The sequence below is a fragment of the Heterodontus francisci genome, chromosome 8 (assembly GCF_036365525.1).
Source record: "Heterodontus francisci isolate sHetFra1 chromosome 8, sHetFra1.hap1, whole genome shotgun sequence".
Lineage (NCBI taxonomy): Eukaryota > Metazoa > Chordata > Chondrichthyes > Heterodontiformes > Heterodontidae > Heterodontus > Heterodontus francisci.
This window is the reverse complement of record NC_090378.1, coordinates 1342723-1358648: the sequence shown is the minus strand read 5'-3', so window position 1 is coordinate 1358648 and position 15926 is coordinate 1342723. Positions and strand designations below refer to the sequence as shown.

Here is a 15926-nt window from a genome sequence, read left to right as displayed (position 1 = left end):
TGTGACTAATTTGATTTGCCCAATCTATATGCAGATTAAACTCACCCATAATTGTAGATGTTCCTTTATCGCATGTGTCTCTAATTTCCTGTTTAATGCCATTCCCAACATCACCACTACAGTTTGGGGGTCTATATACAACCCCCACTAATGTTTTTTGCCCGTTAGTGTTTCTCAGCTCTACCCATACAGATTCCACATTGTCAGAGCCAATATCCTTCCTCACTATTGTGTTAATTTCCTCTTTAACCAACAATGTAACTCCACTGCCTTTTGCTTTTTGTCTGTCCTTCCTAAATACTGAATATCCCTGATGTTCATTTCCCATCCCTGGTCACCTTCCGTCATCCCAACTATATCATATTCGTTTACATCTATTTGCGCAATTAATTCATCCACTTTATTGCGAATTCTTCGCGCGTTAAGGCACAAAGCCTTAATGCTTGTCTTTTTAACATTACTTGGCCCCTTCCCACTATTTTTTACTGTGGCCCTGTTTGATTCTGGCCCTTATTTCTCTGCCTATCACTTTTCTTATTCCCCTTACTGTCTTTTGTTCTTGTCTTTGATTCCCCCTCCTCTGACTCCTTGCAAAGGTTCCCATCCCCCTGCCATTTTAGTTTAAACCCTCCCCAACCACTCTCACAAATACTCCCCCGAGGACATCAGTCCTGGTCCTGCCCAGGTGTAATCCAGTTTGTACTGGTCCCACCTCCCCCAGAACCGGTCCCAATGTCCCAGGAATCTAAAACCCTCCCCCTCCCACCATCTCTTCAGCCATGTATTCACCCGATATATCCTGATATTTCTACTCTGACGAGCACGTGGCACTGGTAGTAATCCTGAGATCACTACCCTTGAGGTCCTGCTTTTCATCTTGCTTCCTAGCTCCCTATATTCTGCTTTTAGGACCTCATCCCTTTTTTTATCTATGTCGTTTGTACCAACGTATACCACGACCACTGGCTGTTCACCCTCCCCCTTCAGAATGTCCTGTAACTGCTCTGAGACATCCTTGACCCTAGCACCAGGGAGGCAACATACCATCCTGGAGTCTTGTTTGTGGCCATAAAAACGCCTATCTATTCCCCTTACAATTGAATCCTCTATAACTATTGCATTCCCACACTTTTTACTCCTCCCCTGTGCAGCAGAGCCAACCGTGGTGCAACAAATTGGGCTGTTGCTGCTTTCCCCTGAGAGGCCATTCCCCCCAACAGTATCCAAAGCAGTTTATCTGTTTTGCAGGGGAATAGCCACAGGAGATTCCTGAACTGCCTGCCTAGTCCTCTTGCTCTGCCTGGTGGTCACCCATTCCCCTCCTGCCTGTCTGAGCCTGCGGTGTGACCACCTCTCTATACATGCTATCCACGATACTCTCCACCTCGCGGATGCTCCACAGTGTCCCCAGCTGCCGCTCCAGCTCTGAAACCCAGGTTTCCAGGAGCTGCAGCTGGAGACATTTCCTGCACACATGCTGATCCCGGGCACTGGAAATGTTCCCGGCTTCTGACATGGAGCACGAGGAGCACACCACGGCTTTGAGCTCTCCTGCCATGACTTAACCCTTTAAATTAAACCTTTTGGAAGATTTTTATGTTAAATCATATCGGTTACTCTAGGGCCCTTCTTCCCTGGTTCTCATTACTACAGAACTCCTTAAAAAAAACACTACTTACTTTATATGAAATAAACTGTAAACCTTTCTTCTATTAGATACTTACCCAGCTATTTAGAGCTATTCCCTAACAGTAGTGACTCACTGACCAATCACCTTGCAGCTTTCCTGTAACATCACTGTTGGCTTTTTTTTTCAAAACTCCGTACTTTGTCCAGACTGTGGAGGTGTTTGATTTTTGTTGACTTTTTGGTTGTGTTTACAAAATCTATTTTTTCATTTTCATTTAAAGAGGAGTAGATCTGTTCATTGCATATTAATTGGTTGTTTAATTCTATTCATATGGAGGGTATTGGGGAGTGCTGTGCTTGTGTGTATATATATATATATATAGGAGCAGACTGATCGAGGGCTGGCTGTTCAAAGTACACAATATGTCATGTTTATCTCTACAAATAAAAGCGACTAAGTGAATAGTGACTTCACTTTGGTGTTCTATCCTTCACTGCCTGGCTATCCCAGTTTTAACATTGGCCAGCGAGCACGGGGTGAATGGGACCTGGTGTGGGATCGGATATGGGCAGCAGAGTTTTGGAATAGTCGAGTTTACTTGTATTCATGAACACTTGCTTCCAGCAGCCTGTGGGTGGTGATCAGGAGCAGGGAGCAGGACTAATTTCCCTCTTCCTGATCCGCAGATTTTCAGAAGAGGAAGTTCCATATTTCTGTTATTATTTGTGTGAAAACACTGCTTCTGATGGTTTTGTGTTTCAGATGAGACATTCTGTCCTCACACATTTATATAAAAGATCCAACAGTCACTCTTTGAAGGAAAGCAGGGGAGTTCTCCCTGGTGTCCTGGCCAAAGTTTATCCCTGAACCAATATCATTAAAAACAGATAATCTGCTCATTATCACATTGCTGTTTGTGGGAACTTGCTGTGCGCAAATTGCTTGCCATGCAACTTATATTACCACACTGACTACATTTCAAGATAGTACGTCATTGGCTACAAAATGCTTTGGGATGTCCTGAGGTGGTGAAAGGTGCTATAGCAATGCAAGTTCTTTCTCTCAGTATTAAATGCAATGAGCTCATTTCCTATCTGGAATAAATTGAATCTCTCAGATAATGTGTTTGATCAGAATAGTTAACAGCTTATTTGTAAAATTTACACCATACTGCGAGTTGAACTTTCACGATAAAATGAGATTTTCTATGATTTGTGTAGTCAGGCTCCTTAAAGTAGATTCTTTGTGAAGCTGTGCAACACTCTAGTCTCTGTTTAATACCAGACACATGCAGCTTTTTACTGAATTAATGTTTGTTGGGTTTTACATCCCACCCTCTGAAAATAATTAACTTCTGATGCTAACATCAACTATTTAAAACTCTCTCTCTCTGTCTCCTTGTTTGATAATGTCCTCTGATGATTGAAATCAAGTCTCTCTCTCTTTCAGGGTGAAGATGGTTTTCCCGGTTTTAAAGGTGATATGGGACTTAAAGGAGAAAGGGTAAGGGTTTTTTTTCAGCTTCTCTGTCTGCACATATGATGTGTTCCCATATCATGCTGAGATGGTAGTGACGGATTCTGTCGCTAAAAACAAACAGACAATCCTGCGTCTCTCAGTCTGTTCACAACACCTTTCATTGAACCAACACTGTCACTTGTACAATGAAATCTCCCCTGTCTTAATCGATTATTACACTTTTCACACTCGGCGTATGATATTCCGTCTTCCATTTTATCCATTTGAGTTTAAATTTTTTGCCTCTGCTGATCATCTATTACCAACTGAGACTGAAATTCTCCAAGTGCAGAATAGCAGGAAGGCCGTTCCAGCAGCTGATACATTTGGGTGGCACAGTGGTTAGCACCGCAGCCTCACAGCTCCAGCGACCCAGGTTCAGTTCTGGGTATTGCATGTGTGGAGTTTGCAAGTGTCTTTAAAGAAGAACAGTTCAGAAATGAGTTTCACTGTTAAACTGTCACTGGAAAGCTTCCAGAGTTTATTCCATCCTTTATGATTTATTTTGTTTCTCTTTCTCCACCATGTCAATGGGGAATAACAGACTGGAGAAGCTGGGATTGTTCAGCTTAGAGCAGAGAAGGTTAAGGGGAAATTTAATAGCGGTGTATAAAATCACGAGGCATATTGATACAGTAAATAAGGAGAAACTGTTTCCAGTGACAGGAGGGTCAGTAACCAGAGGACACAGATTGAAGGTAATTGGTAAAAGAACCAGAGGGGGAGATGAGGAGAATTTCCTTTACGCAGCGAGTTGTTGTGATCTGGAACGCACTGCCTGAAAGGGCGGTGGAAGCAGATTCAATAATAACTTTCAAAAGGGATTTGGATAAAAACTTGAAAAGGAAAATAATTGCAGGGCTGTGGGGAAAGAGCAGGGGAGTGGGACTAATTGAATAGCTCTTTCGAGGAGCTGGCACAGGCACGATGGGCCGAATGGCCTCCTTCTGTGCTGTGTAATTCTGTGAGGATGTGGGCTCTTACAGGCTGAGTTAAAATTCTTTGAAAAGATTAATTTTTGATAGTTGACAGAGAAAAAGTGGAAGTCTGTGTGTATTGTAATCCTGACTCTGTTTGATCATCTGCCACAGGGTGAAACCGGACTGCTGGGGCCACGTGGTGAGGATGGACCCGAGGGTCCGAAAGGTCGTGCTGGCCCTCCAGGAGATGCTGGATCACCTGGATCTGCTGGCGAGAAGGTCAGTAGCTGAGCAGCGGGCAGAGAAATTGGATCATGAGCAGCAAAGGGGAGACCGTGGCAGAGTGGTAATGTCACTGCACTGGTAATCCAGAGACCCAGGCTAATACCCTGGGGACACTGGTTCAAATCCCACCACAACAGCTGGTAGAATTCAAAAATTCAATTAATTAATAAAATTCAATTAATTAATAAAAATCTAGAATTGAAAGCTGGTCTCAGTAATGGTGTCATGAACATATCGTCGATTGTTGTAAAAACCCATCTGGTTCACTAATGTCCTTTGGGGAAGGAAATCTGCTGTCCTTACCTGGTCTGGCCGACACGTGACTCCAGACCCACAGCAATGTGGTTGTCTCTTACATGCCCTCTGAAATGGCCTAACGAGACATTCAGTTGTCAAAGGCAATTAGGGATAGGCAACAAAAACTGACCTTGCCAGCAACGCCCGCATCCCAGGAAACAAAACTGGGCCCTGGTCTTACTGAGGAAAGCGAGATGGTTGATTCTAAATGAACTGGACAATGTCGGCCGTGACCAGCTGTCTCACCTTGTCCAGAACAGTAGAACCAGACGACACGGCCTGAGCTTGAAGGGGAAAATTCAAAACTCATCTGGGGAAACAATATTTCAGGGAGCGAGTGGTCAATCTGGGGAACAGGTTCTCGAGGGAGATGGTGGAAGCTGTTACTATTGATTCATTCAAATGCTGGAGTCATTTAAAGTTTGGTTGGCAGCAACGTCACATCCTGAGACTGTAACGACCGAGGTGGGAGGTGTGCACTGTTAATTCAGTCCCACTTCTCCACAGGTCACAACATATATTTACATTTTTTCCCACTTATCGATCTTTGGCCTCCTTATCTCGAGAGACAATGGGTAAGCGCCTGGAGGTGGTCAGTGGTTTGTGGAGCAGCACCTGGAGTGGCTATAAAGGCCAATTCTAGAGTGACAGACTCTTCACAGGCGCTGCAGAAAAATTTGATTGTCGGGGCTGTTACTCAGTTGGCTCTTCCCTTGCGCCTCTGTCTTTTTTCCTGCCAACTGCTAAGTCTCTTCGACTCACCACACTTTAGCCGCGCCTTTATGGCTGCCCGCCAGCTCTGGCGATCACTGGCAACTGACTCCCATGACTTGTGATCAATGTCACAGGACTTCATGTCGCGTTTGCAGACGTCTTTAAAGCGGAGACATGGACGGCCGGTGGGTCTGATACCAGTGGCGAACTCGCTATACAATGTATCTTTGGGGATCTTGTCATCTTCCATGTGGCTCACATGGCCAAGAGGGGGGTTTTGACACTTGGGCAACTCTCAACCTCCATACATTCGCCCAGGCATGCGCCATGGAGAGGTCACTCCATAGTCGCCTCACAGCGACTGAAACAACACGGAAGGCAGCAGTTACTTACCGATACGGTCAATCATAGACTCTATTTTTATCCCAGAATAAAATACACCAACCAGGTTTCTTTAATAAACAACAAAATTATCAGTTTATTATAAAACTATTCTTAACCAGTAATGAAGATCAAAATATAAAAGTTCACTTTTTAACCTTAGCTCCTCACACACACCCACACACATATATACTGGTTAACCAAAAAAATAGAGATTTACTCTTTAGAGCTCTACAACAAAAAAAAATATGTTGTCCAGAATTCCAGAATACTTGCTAATACTTGAAGAAAAAAGAGAAGATATGAAAAGATGTCAGAAGTCCTTTTTGGTTTGACGTCTCAAAAACATATAGATGGCTGTCACTGGGATCTTCTTAGAATGGTTCTTGATAGGTGACATTGAAGATCAGTTTGGGCAGACTTTCCAGGGAAAATGTGGTATCAGGGGTTTCAGGCAGTTTCTTACGCTCGCTTCTCAGCTTCTCAAGAGATGGAAAACTGACAGGCTTTTTCAAATTGCTGGAACAGACTGAGGTGGGGTTTTACGTCCTTGGCAAGTTTTGTCCAACTGTCTTTTCAAACCATTGTCCATATGCCAACTCACTGTCCAAAGTGAAACCAAAAACAATGTCAGGAGTCAAGCCTCCTTATCCCTATAAATCTTGACCTGTCACTTCTCTGCAAACATCTTCCCCAAATCAAAAACAACTCCTGCTGGGTAATTATTTGAAGACAGGTACCTTCCAGTAACTGTTTACAATCCAGATCTCTCAGTGACCCTTGTAAAAAAAAAAATCTGTGGACTCCTTTTCAGTTTAAACCCACAAATCTTCAAAATTTAACAAAAAAAAAGAAATAATTCATAACCCTTGGAAGAATTAAACACCATTTTTAAATGTGTTTCATTACAAAGTGTGAAAAAAGATAAAAAGTTGTAAAACACATTTTCACACATTACTCTTTACCTCACACTCTATACTTGTAGTTAATACAGTTCTACTTTGTACCATCTTTGCACTCTGATAACTCAAAGCAAAGTTAGATTCTAGATAAAACTTCTGCAGTTACATTATTTTTGCCCGCAATGTGGATAATCTTTAAGTGATAAGGTTGCAATAGTAAACTACACTGTCCACTCTGTCAATGCAGTCTTCCAAGTGAGGAATTGGGTAGGAGTCTGCCTTCTAATACTACTGGCAAACTCCAGCTGCTTTGGTTAAGTTCAATTAAGTTGTTTTCCAGCGTGTATTGAATTTCTGCTTTTACCTGGTCCTGTTTCTCTGGACTTAAGCGATAAGGATGCTGTTTTATAGGAGAGGGTTCTCCTACATCCACATCATGTGTGGCGAAGGTTGTACATCCTGACCTATCCCGACAGACTCCTATAAATGCTGTGAGTAGCCTTGTTAGGTCTTCTCATTGTTCTGCATCTAAATATGAAAGCACAGTGTCCAATCTCCCAAACAATTCAGTATTAGCTAACTGGATAGTAGGAGGTTCAATTTGAGAATTGTCTAGGCCTCCTTCTGCCTTATCCTCACTATCCCTTTCATCCTTCACTGTCCCTACTACCTGACATACATGTGCTTGTTTATTCTCCTCCCAGTGATAATATTGTTTTAACATATTGATATGACAAAGCTGATTCTTTGTCCGGTGATCTGGGCTGTCTATCAAATAATTTACTTCACCAATTTTCTTGACCACTTTATATGGACCACTGAACCGTGCTTTCACAGGTTCACCCAGTAAAGGCAGGAATACGAACACTTCATCCACTGGTTAAAATGTTCGGGTCTTAACATGCTTGTCTGCCCATTTTTTCATAGTTGTTTGGGAAGCTTTAAGCTGTTCCTGAGCCACTTTGCAAACTCTCATGAGCCGTTCCCAGAGCATGGATACATAATCTAACACAAGATTTGTTTCTCTGTTCTAAAAACCTTTCTTTAATTAGTTTTAGAGGACCTCTTATCTCATGTCCATAAACTCATTCAAAAAGCCTAAAACTGGTAGATTCATTAGGTGAATCCCTCATGACAAACAAAAGAAATTAGAATAATTAAAATCATAGAAAGTTTAAGACACAGAGGCCACTCGGTCCATCGTGTCTGTGCCAGCCTATTCTAATGCCACCTTCCAGCATTTGGTCCATATCCTTGCAGTTTATGGCACTTTAGGTGCATGAGTTGAGGGTCTCTGCCTCAACTACCCTTTCAGGCAGTGAGTTCCAGACCGTCACCACCCTCTGGGTGAAATGTTTTGCTCATCTCCTCTCTAATTTTTCTATCAATCACTTTAAATCTATGCCCCCTCGTCACTGACCTCTCTGCTAAGGTGAATAGACCCTTCACCTCCTCTCTATCCAGGCCCCTCAAAGCTTTGGACATTTCAATCAGATCTCCCCTCAGCCTTCTCTGTTCCAAGCAGAACAACCCCAGCCTATCCAATCTTTCCTCATAGCTGCATTTTTCCAGTCCTGGCAACATCCTCGTAAATCTCCTCTGTACCCTCTCTAGTGCAATTATATCCTTTCTGTAATGAGGTGACCAGAACTGCACACAATACTCAAGTTGTGGCCTAACCAATGAGTTATACAGTTCCAGAATAACCTCCCTGCTCTTATATTCTATACCTCGGCTAAAAAAGAAAAGGATTCCATATGCTTCCTTAACCACCTTATCGACCTGCCCTGCCACCTTCAGGGATCTGTGGACATTCACTCCAAGGTCTCTCACGTCCTCAACACTTCTCAGTATTTTCCCATTAAACGTGTATTCCTTTGCCTTGCTTGACCTCCCCAAATGCATCACCTCACACTTCTCCAGGTTGAATTCCGTTTGTCACTTTTCTGCCCATCTGACCAGACCATCAATATCTTCCTGCAGCCTACAGCTATCCTCCTCACTATCAACCACACGGCCAATCTTTATGTCGTCTGCAAACTTCTTGATCATGACCCCTACATTTACATCCAAATCATTAATATACACCACAAAAAACAGGGGCCCAGTACTGAGCCCTGCAAAACGCCACTGGAAACAGCCCTCCAGTCGCTAAAGCACCAATCAACAATTACCCTTTGTTTCCTGCCACTGAGCCAATTTTGTATCCACCTTGATGCATTTCCCTGGATCCCATGGGATTTTTTATCAACCAGTCTGCCATGTGGGACCTTGTCAAAAGCCTTGCTAAAATCCATGTAGACCACATCAACTGCACTACCCTCATCTATCTTCCTTGTTACTTCTTCAAAGAATTCAATCAAGTTGGCTAAACAAGATCTTCCCTTAACAAATCCATGCTGACTATCCTTGATTAACCTGTGTCTTTCTACGTGACAGTTTATCCTGTCTCTTAGAATAGATTCCAATAATTTGCCCACTACTGAGGTTAGACTGACTGACCTGTAATTATTCGATCTATCCTTCGCTCCCTTTTTAAACTGAGGTACAATTTTAGCAATTCTCCAATCCTCCAGCACCAACACCTGTATCCAGTGAGGACTGGAAAATGATGGTCAGACCCTCTGCTATTTCCTCTCTTGCTTCTTTTAACAACCTAGGATACATTTCATCTGGCCCTGGGGATTTATCAACTTTCAATGAATACTTCCTTACTCCTTATGGTTATCAAATCCAATACTTTACACTCTTCCCCCTTAACTACAATATCTGCATGATCCCCCTCTTTTGTGAAGACAGATGCAAAGTATTCATTAAGAACCATATCAACATCTTCCGCTCCTACACATAGGTTACCTTTTTGTTTTTTTATAGGCCCTACTCTCTCCTTAGTTATCCTCTTACTCTTAATGTATTGATAAAACATCTTTGGGTTCACCTTGATTTTGCTTGCCAATATTCTTTCATGCCCTCTCTTTGCTTTCCTAATTTCCTTTTTGATTTCATCCCTCCCCTTTCTATACTCCCCTCGGCTTTCTGTAGTATTGAGTTCTTGGTGTCAGACATGGGATACTATGGGAAGCAAGGGAGCAGATTGTTGGGGCCCTGGCAGAGATTTTTTTTATCATCACTAGCCACGGGTGAGGTACCGGAAGACTGGAGGATAGCTAATGTGCCTTTATTTAAGAAGCGCATCAGGAATGAGCCAGGGAACTACAGGCCGGTGAGCCTTACATTAGTGGTGGGAAAGTTATTGGAAGGGATTCTGAGAGACAGGGTTTATATGCATCTGGAAAACCTGGTCTGATTAGGGATAGTCAGCATGGCTTTGTGCGTGGGAAATCATGTCTCACGAATTTGATTGAATTTTTCGAGGAGGTGACCAAGAGGATTGACGAGGGCAGGGCGATGGACATTGTCTACATGGACTTTAGCAAGTCCTTTGACAAGGTCCTGCATGGTAGGCTGGTCCAGAAGGTTCGAACACATGGGATCCAGGGTGAGCGAGCAAATTGGATACAAAATTGGCTTGGTGATAGGAGGCAGAGGGTGGTAGTGGAGGGTTGTTTTTCAGATTGGAGGCTGGGTGACCAGTGGTGTGCTGCAGGGATTGGTGCTGGGCCCTCTGTTGTTTGTCATATATATTAATGACTTGGATGTGAATGTAGGGGGCATGATTAGTAAGTTTGCAGATGACACCAAAATTGGTGGTATAGTGGACAGTGAAGAAGGTTGTCTAAGGTTACAACAGGATATAGATCAACTGGGAAAGTGGGCAAGGGATTGGCAAATGGAATTTAACACAGACAAGTGTGAAGTGATGCATTTTGGGAAGTTAAACCAGGGCAGGACATATACAGTGAATGGCTGGGCCCTGGAGAGTGTTCTTGAACAGAGAGACCTTGGGGTGTAAGTACATAGTTCCCTGAAAGTGGCAACACAGGTAGACAGGGTGGTGAAGAAGGCGTATGGCATGCTTGCCTTCATCTACCGAGGCATTGAGTACAAGAGTTGGGACGTCATGTTACAGTTGTACATAACGTTGGTTAGGCCGCATTTGGAGTACTGTGTGCAGTTCTGGTCACCCGCACTACAGGAAAGATGTGATTAAGCTAGAGAGGATGCAGAAAAGATTCACAAGGATGTTGCCTGGTTTGGAGGGCTTGAGTTATTGAGAGATTGGATAGGCTGGGTCTGTTTTCCCTGGAGTGAAGGAGGCTGAGAGGGGACATGATGGAGGTATATAAAATGATGAGAGGCATAGATAGGGTAGATAGCCAGAGTCTGTTTCCCATGGTAGGGGTGACTAAAACTAGAGGGCATAGATTTAAGGTGAGAGGGAGGAGGTTTAAAGGGGATCAAAGGGGTAAATTTTTCACACAAAGAATAGTGGGTATCTGGAATGAGCTGCCTGAGGAGGTGGTGGAGGCAGGAACAGTAGCAACATTTAAGAGGCATCTGGAGAGGTACTTGAATGAGCAAGGCATAGAGGGATATGGAATTAATGCAGGCAGGTGGGATTAGTATAGATAGGCATTATGGTCGACATGGACGCGGTGGGCCGAAGGGCCTGTTTCTATGCTGTATGACTCTATGACTCTATAAGCTTTCCTATTCTGTCTAATCTTACCCTGTAGGCTCCTTGACATCCATGGGGCTCTAGATTTTGCCGCCTCACCCTTTTTTTTGTGGGAACATGTTTATTCTGAATCCCTTGAATCTCTTCTTTGAATACCTCCCATTGCTCTGATACTGATTTACCTTCAGTAGCTTTTTCCAGTCCACTTTCACTTAATCACTCCTCAGTTTAGTAAAATTCTAGCCCTTTATCTGAAGAAGGGTCACTGACCTGAAACATTAACTCTGTTTCTCTCTCCACAGATGCTGCCAGACCTGCTGAGTATTTCCAGCACTTTCTGTTCTCATTACATTAAAACACTGCCTGGTTACACTAGTTCGTGGAAGCATTTGTGTTTGCCATTATGCAAATGAGTTTGAGCAAGAGCTAAAAAAAAAAATCTTCTGAAAACGGGTGTAATTTTGGGCCAAAATTGTTGATTGTGCTCAAAGTGGAAACTCCAGCTGCTTTGACTTTAAGAAAGTTCCTGGGATTGATCTGGTGTCTGATCTCAGCTTCAGTGAGTGTTTGTGTCGGCTTCAGGGAGTCCAGACTCGGCTTTGTTTTTTGACTCCTTGTCAATCTTCTTTAATCCTGAGCAGAGATTGGTGAAAGCTGAATTTGGTAAATCCCAGGGCCAGTTTCTCAGTAATATAAAAGCAAAATACTGCGGATGCTGGAAATCTGAAATAAAAATAAAAAATGCTGGAATCACTCAGCAGGTCTGGCAGCATCTGTGGAAAGAGAAGCAGAGTTAACGTTTCGGGTCAGTGACCCTTCTTCGGAACTGGCAAATATTAGAAATGTCAAGGTTATAAGCAAGTGAGGTGGGGGTGGGACAAGAGATAACAAAGGAGAAGGTGTAGATTGGACCAGGCCACATAGCTGACCAAGAGGTCATGGAGTAAAGGCAAACAACACACTATTAACATATTGTTTGCCTTTACTCCATGACCTTTTGGTCAGCTATGTGGCCTGGTCCAATCTACACCTTCTCCTTTGTTATCTCTTGCCCCACCCCCACCTCACTTGCTTATAACCTTGACATTTCTAATATTTGCTAGTTCCGAAGAAGGGTCACTGACCCGAAACGTTAACTCTGCTTCTCTTTCCACAGATGCTGCCAGACCTGCTGAGTGGTTCCAGCATTTCTTATTTTTATTCCAGTTTCTCAGTGTTGCAGCTTGCTCCATTTATATTTATTCCTTGGAGGTCTCCTTCCTGGAGGGATTATAACAAAATGCAGAAGAGCCCTGGGAAGGAGATTCAGATCCTATCACAACTCACTAAAGATCGATTGAAAATATGCACAAATAAACACCCTGGAGATTATTTCAAAGAGATACAGTCATGATGGGATAAACACATCAAAGATGAAGCTTCCCTCAGAGATTTTACTCTCTGAAAGAATCCTAAATTGTACAAAAAAATCCTATTCAGTTACAGTAAATTTCATCGAATCCACAGCACAGATAGACATATGGATGAAAATGGAATAGTGTAGGTCAGATGGTTTCACAGGTCGGAGCAACATCGAGGGCTGAAGGGCCTGTACTGCGCTGTAATGTTCTATGTTCTATGTTGTAGCACAGAAACAGGCCATTCGGCCCATCTGCTCCATGCTGGTGTTTCTGCCCCACATGAGCCTCCTCCCATCTCTTCCTCTCACCCTATCACCATATCCTTCTATTATTTTCTCCCTCATGTGTTTATCCAGCTTCCCCTTAAATGTATCGATACTATTCACCTCAACCACTCCGTGTGGTAGTGAGTTCCACATTCTCACCACTCTCTGGGGAAAGAAATTTCTCCTGAATTTCTGATTGGATTTATTAGGAACTGTCTTATATTTATAGTCCCTACATTTAGTCTCCCTCACAAGTGGAAGCATCTTCTCTACATCTACCCTAAACAAAACCTTTGATAATTTTGAAGACCTCTATCAGGTCACCCTCAACCTTTTTCCAGAGAAAGCAGCCCCAAACTGTTCAATCTTTGCGAATAGGTATAATTTTTCAGTCTGATATCTTTATGAATCTCTTTTGCACCTTCTCCAGTGTCTCTATTTCTTTTTTATAATCTTGGGACCAGAACTGTGCACAGTGCTTCAAGTGTGTTCTAACCACAAATTATGGAACAATGGTTGCAGTTTGTATGAACATACAAATATACGAATTAGGAGCAGGAGTAGACCACTCAGCCCTTTGAGCCTGCTCCGCCATTCAATAATTCCACCTACCACTGATAACCTTTCACCCCCTTGCTTATCATTAATCTATCCACCTCTGCCTTAAAAATATTCAAAGACTCTGCTTCCACCGCCTTTTGAGGAAGAGAATTCCAAAGACAGCATGAAAGCAGTACAGTTTCTTCTGTGTGTTAATTGTATATCAATTGTGTTTAATTATATGTAGGTGAAGAACATTAATTGGGGTTTCATTTGAGGACATAGAAAGAGACACTTATTGAGACTGTGCTGTGGTTGGGTTCGGAGGTGTATACTTGTAATATTTCACACTGTAAAGAAATGTAAGACTGAGTGAAGATTGGCTCCAGTATCATCCTTCACCTACTGTCTTTGTGGAGAGAAATATAGGAGCAGAGAATGGGTCAGACTGTGAAAATATTGGAGGGTAATCATACGCCAACAATTTACACTTGCTTTCTGCCATTTCTCACAATGACCGCTATGATTGCAGTATACTTTCTGAATTTTCTTTTTAGTTTACAACCTTCACCTTTCGGTAATCATCCTCTTCTACTGTGTTGATCTCTAGATAGCCAGTTGGTGAAGGATAATACTGCAGTTAACTGGCTTTCTGGAATAGAATACTGTGGATATGGAGCAATGGTGTGGAATTGGAATTAATTTAGCCTGACAGAGCAGGCTGAATGGAGCTGATAGTTTTCTGCTGATTCACTGTCCCTGGGACATCTGTGACTAGGAGCAAAGGTTAGATTCTGCTCACACACACCTCACACTGACAGCAGCTCAAGGGTTAAATTATGAAGGCAAGTGACTGTTCCCTTGAGTTTAGAAGATTAATGAATGATCTAATCGAGGGATTTAAGATGATTAAAGGGTTGTTAGGGTCGATAGAGATAAACTATTTCCTCTGGTGGGGGGAGTCCAGAACAAGGGGGCAGAACCTTAAACATAGAGCCAGGCCGTTCAGGGGTGATGTCAGGAAGCACTTGTTCACACAGAGCGGAGTGGAAATCTGGAACTCTCCCCCCCGAAAAGCAGTCAAAGCCGGGGGGCAATTGGAAATTTCAAAACTGAGATTGATGGAATTTTGTTGGGTGAGGGTATCGAGGGATAGGGAACCAAGGTGGGTAGAGGGAGTTGAGATACAGATCAGACGTGATCTGATTGAATGGTGGAGCAGGGTGGAGGGGCCGAATAGGCTCCTGTTCCTCTGTTTCCAGCTTCACATTAACATATCAAAAAAGACTTGCATGGAATGTGGGAAATGCAGCAGACAATTGGCACACAAATCTTAAGGATAATTTTCAATAATTATATTTGTTCATGGGATGTGGACATCACTGACAATCCCTTCAGATAATTATCCAATTCCCTTTTGATAACCATGATTGAACCTGCCTCCACCACACTCTCAGACAGTGCATTCCAGATCCTAAACACTCACTGAACCTGCCTCCACCACACTCTCAGACAGTGCATTCCAGATCCTAAACACACACTGAACCTGCCTCCACCACACTCTCAGGCAGTGCATTCCAGATCCTAAACACTCACTGAACCTGCCTCCACCACACTCTCAGACAGTGCATTCCAGATCCTAAACACTCACTGAACCTGCCTCCACCACACTCTCAGGCAGTGCATTCCAGACCCTAAACACTCACTGAACCTGCCTCCACCACACTCTCAGGCAGTGCATTCCAGATCCTAAACCCTCACTGAACCTGCCTCCACCACACTCTCAGACAGTGCATTCCAGATCCTAAACACACACTGAACTTGCCTCCACCACACTCTCAGACAGTGCATTCCAGATCCTAAACACTCACTGAACCTGCCTCCACCACACTCTCAGACAGTGCATTCCAGATCCTAAACACTCACTGAATCTGCCTCCACCACACTCTCAGACAGTGCATTCCAGATCCTAAACACACACTGAACCTGCCTCCACCACACTCTCAGACAGTGCATTCCAGACCCTAAACACTCACTGAACCTGCCTCCACCACACTCTCAGACAGTGCATTCCAGATCCTAAACACTCACTGAACCTGCCTCCACCGCACTCTCAGACAGTGCATTCCAGATCCTAAACACTCACTGAAACTGCCTCCACCACACTCTCAGACAGTGCATTCCAGATCCTAAACACTCACTGAACCTGCCTCCACCACACTCTCAGACAGTGCATTCCAGATCCTAAACACTCACTGAACCTGCCTCCAGCACAATCTCAGACAGTGCATTCCAGATCCTAAACACTCACTGAACCTGCCTCCACCACACTCTCAGACAGTGCATTCCAGATCCTAAACACACACTGAACCTGCCTCCACCACACTCTCAGACAGTGCATTCCAGATCCTAAACACTCACTGAACCTGCCTCCACCACACTCTCAGACAGTGCATTCCAGATCCTAAACACTCACTGAACCTGCCTCAACCAC

General features: G+C 43.5%; 1 protein-coding gene across 1 annotated transcript in view; it reads left to right on the top strand.

Annotated features, from left to right (window-relative positions):
- Positions 1-15926, top strand: part of LOC137373152 (collagen alpha-1(XI) chain-like) — a 612019-nt gene that overhangs the window by 278940 nt on the left and 317153 nt on the right. The window contains exons 31-32 of the mRNA XM_068038011.1: positions 3080-3133; positions 4240-4347. Coding sequence (XP_067894112.1) covers positions 3080-3133; positions 4240-4347 — 162 coding nt within the window. The remainder of the gene's footprint in view (positions 1-3079; positions 3134-4239; positions 4348-15926) is intronic.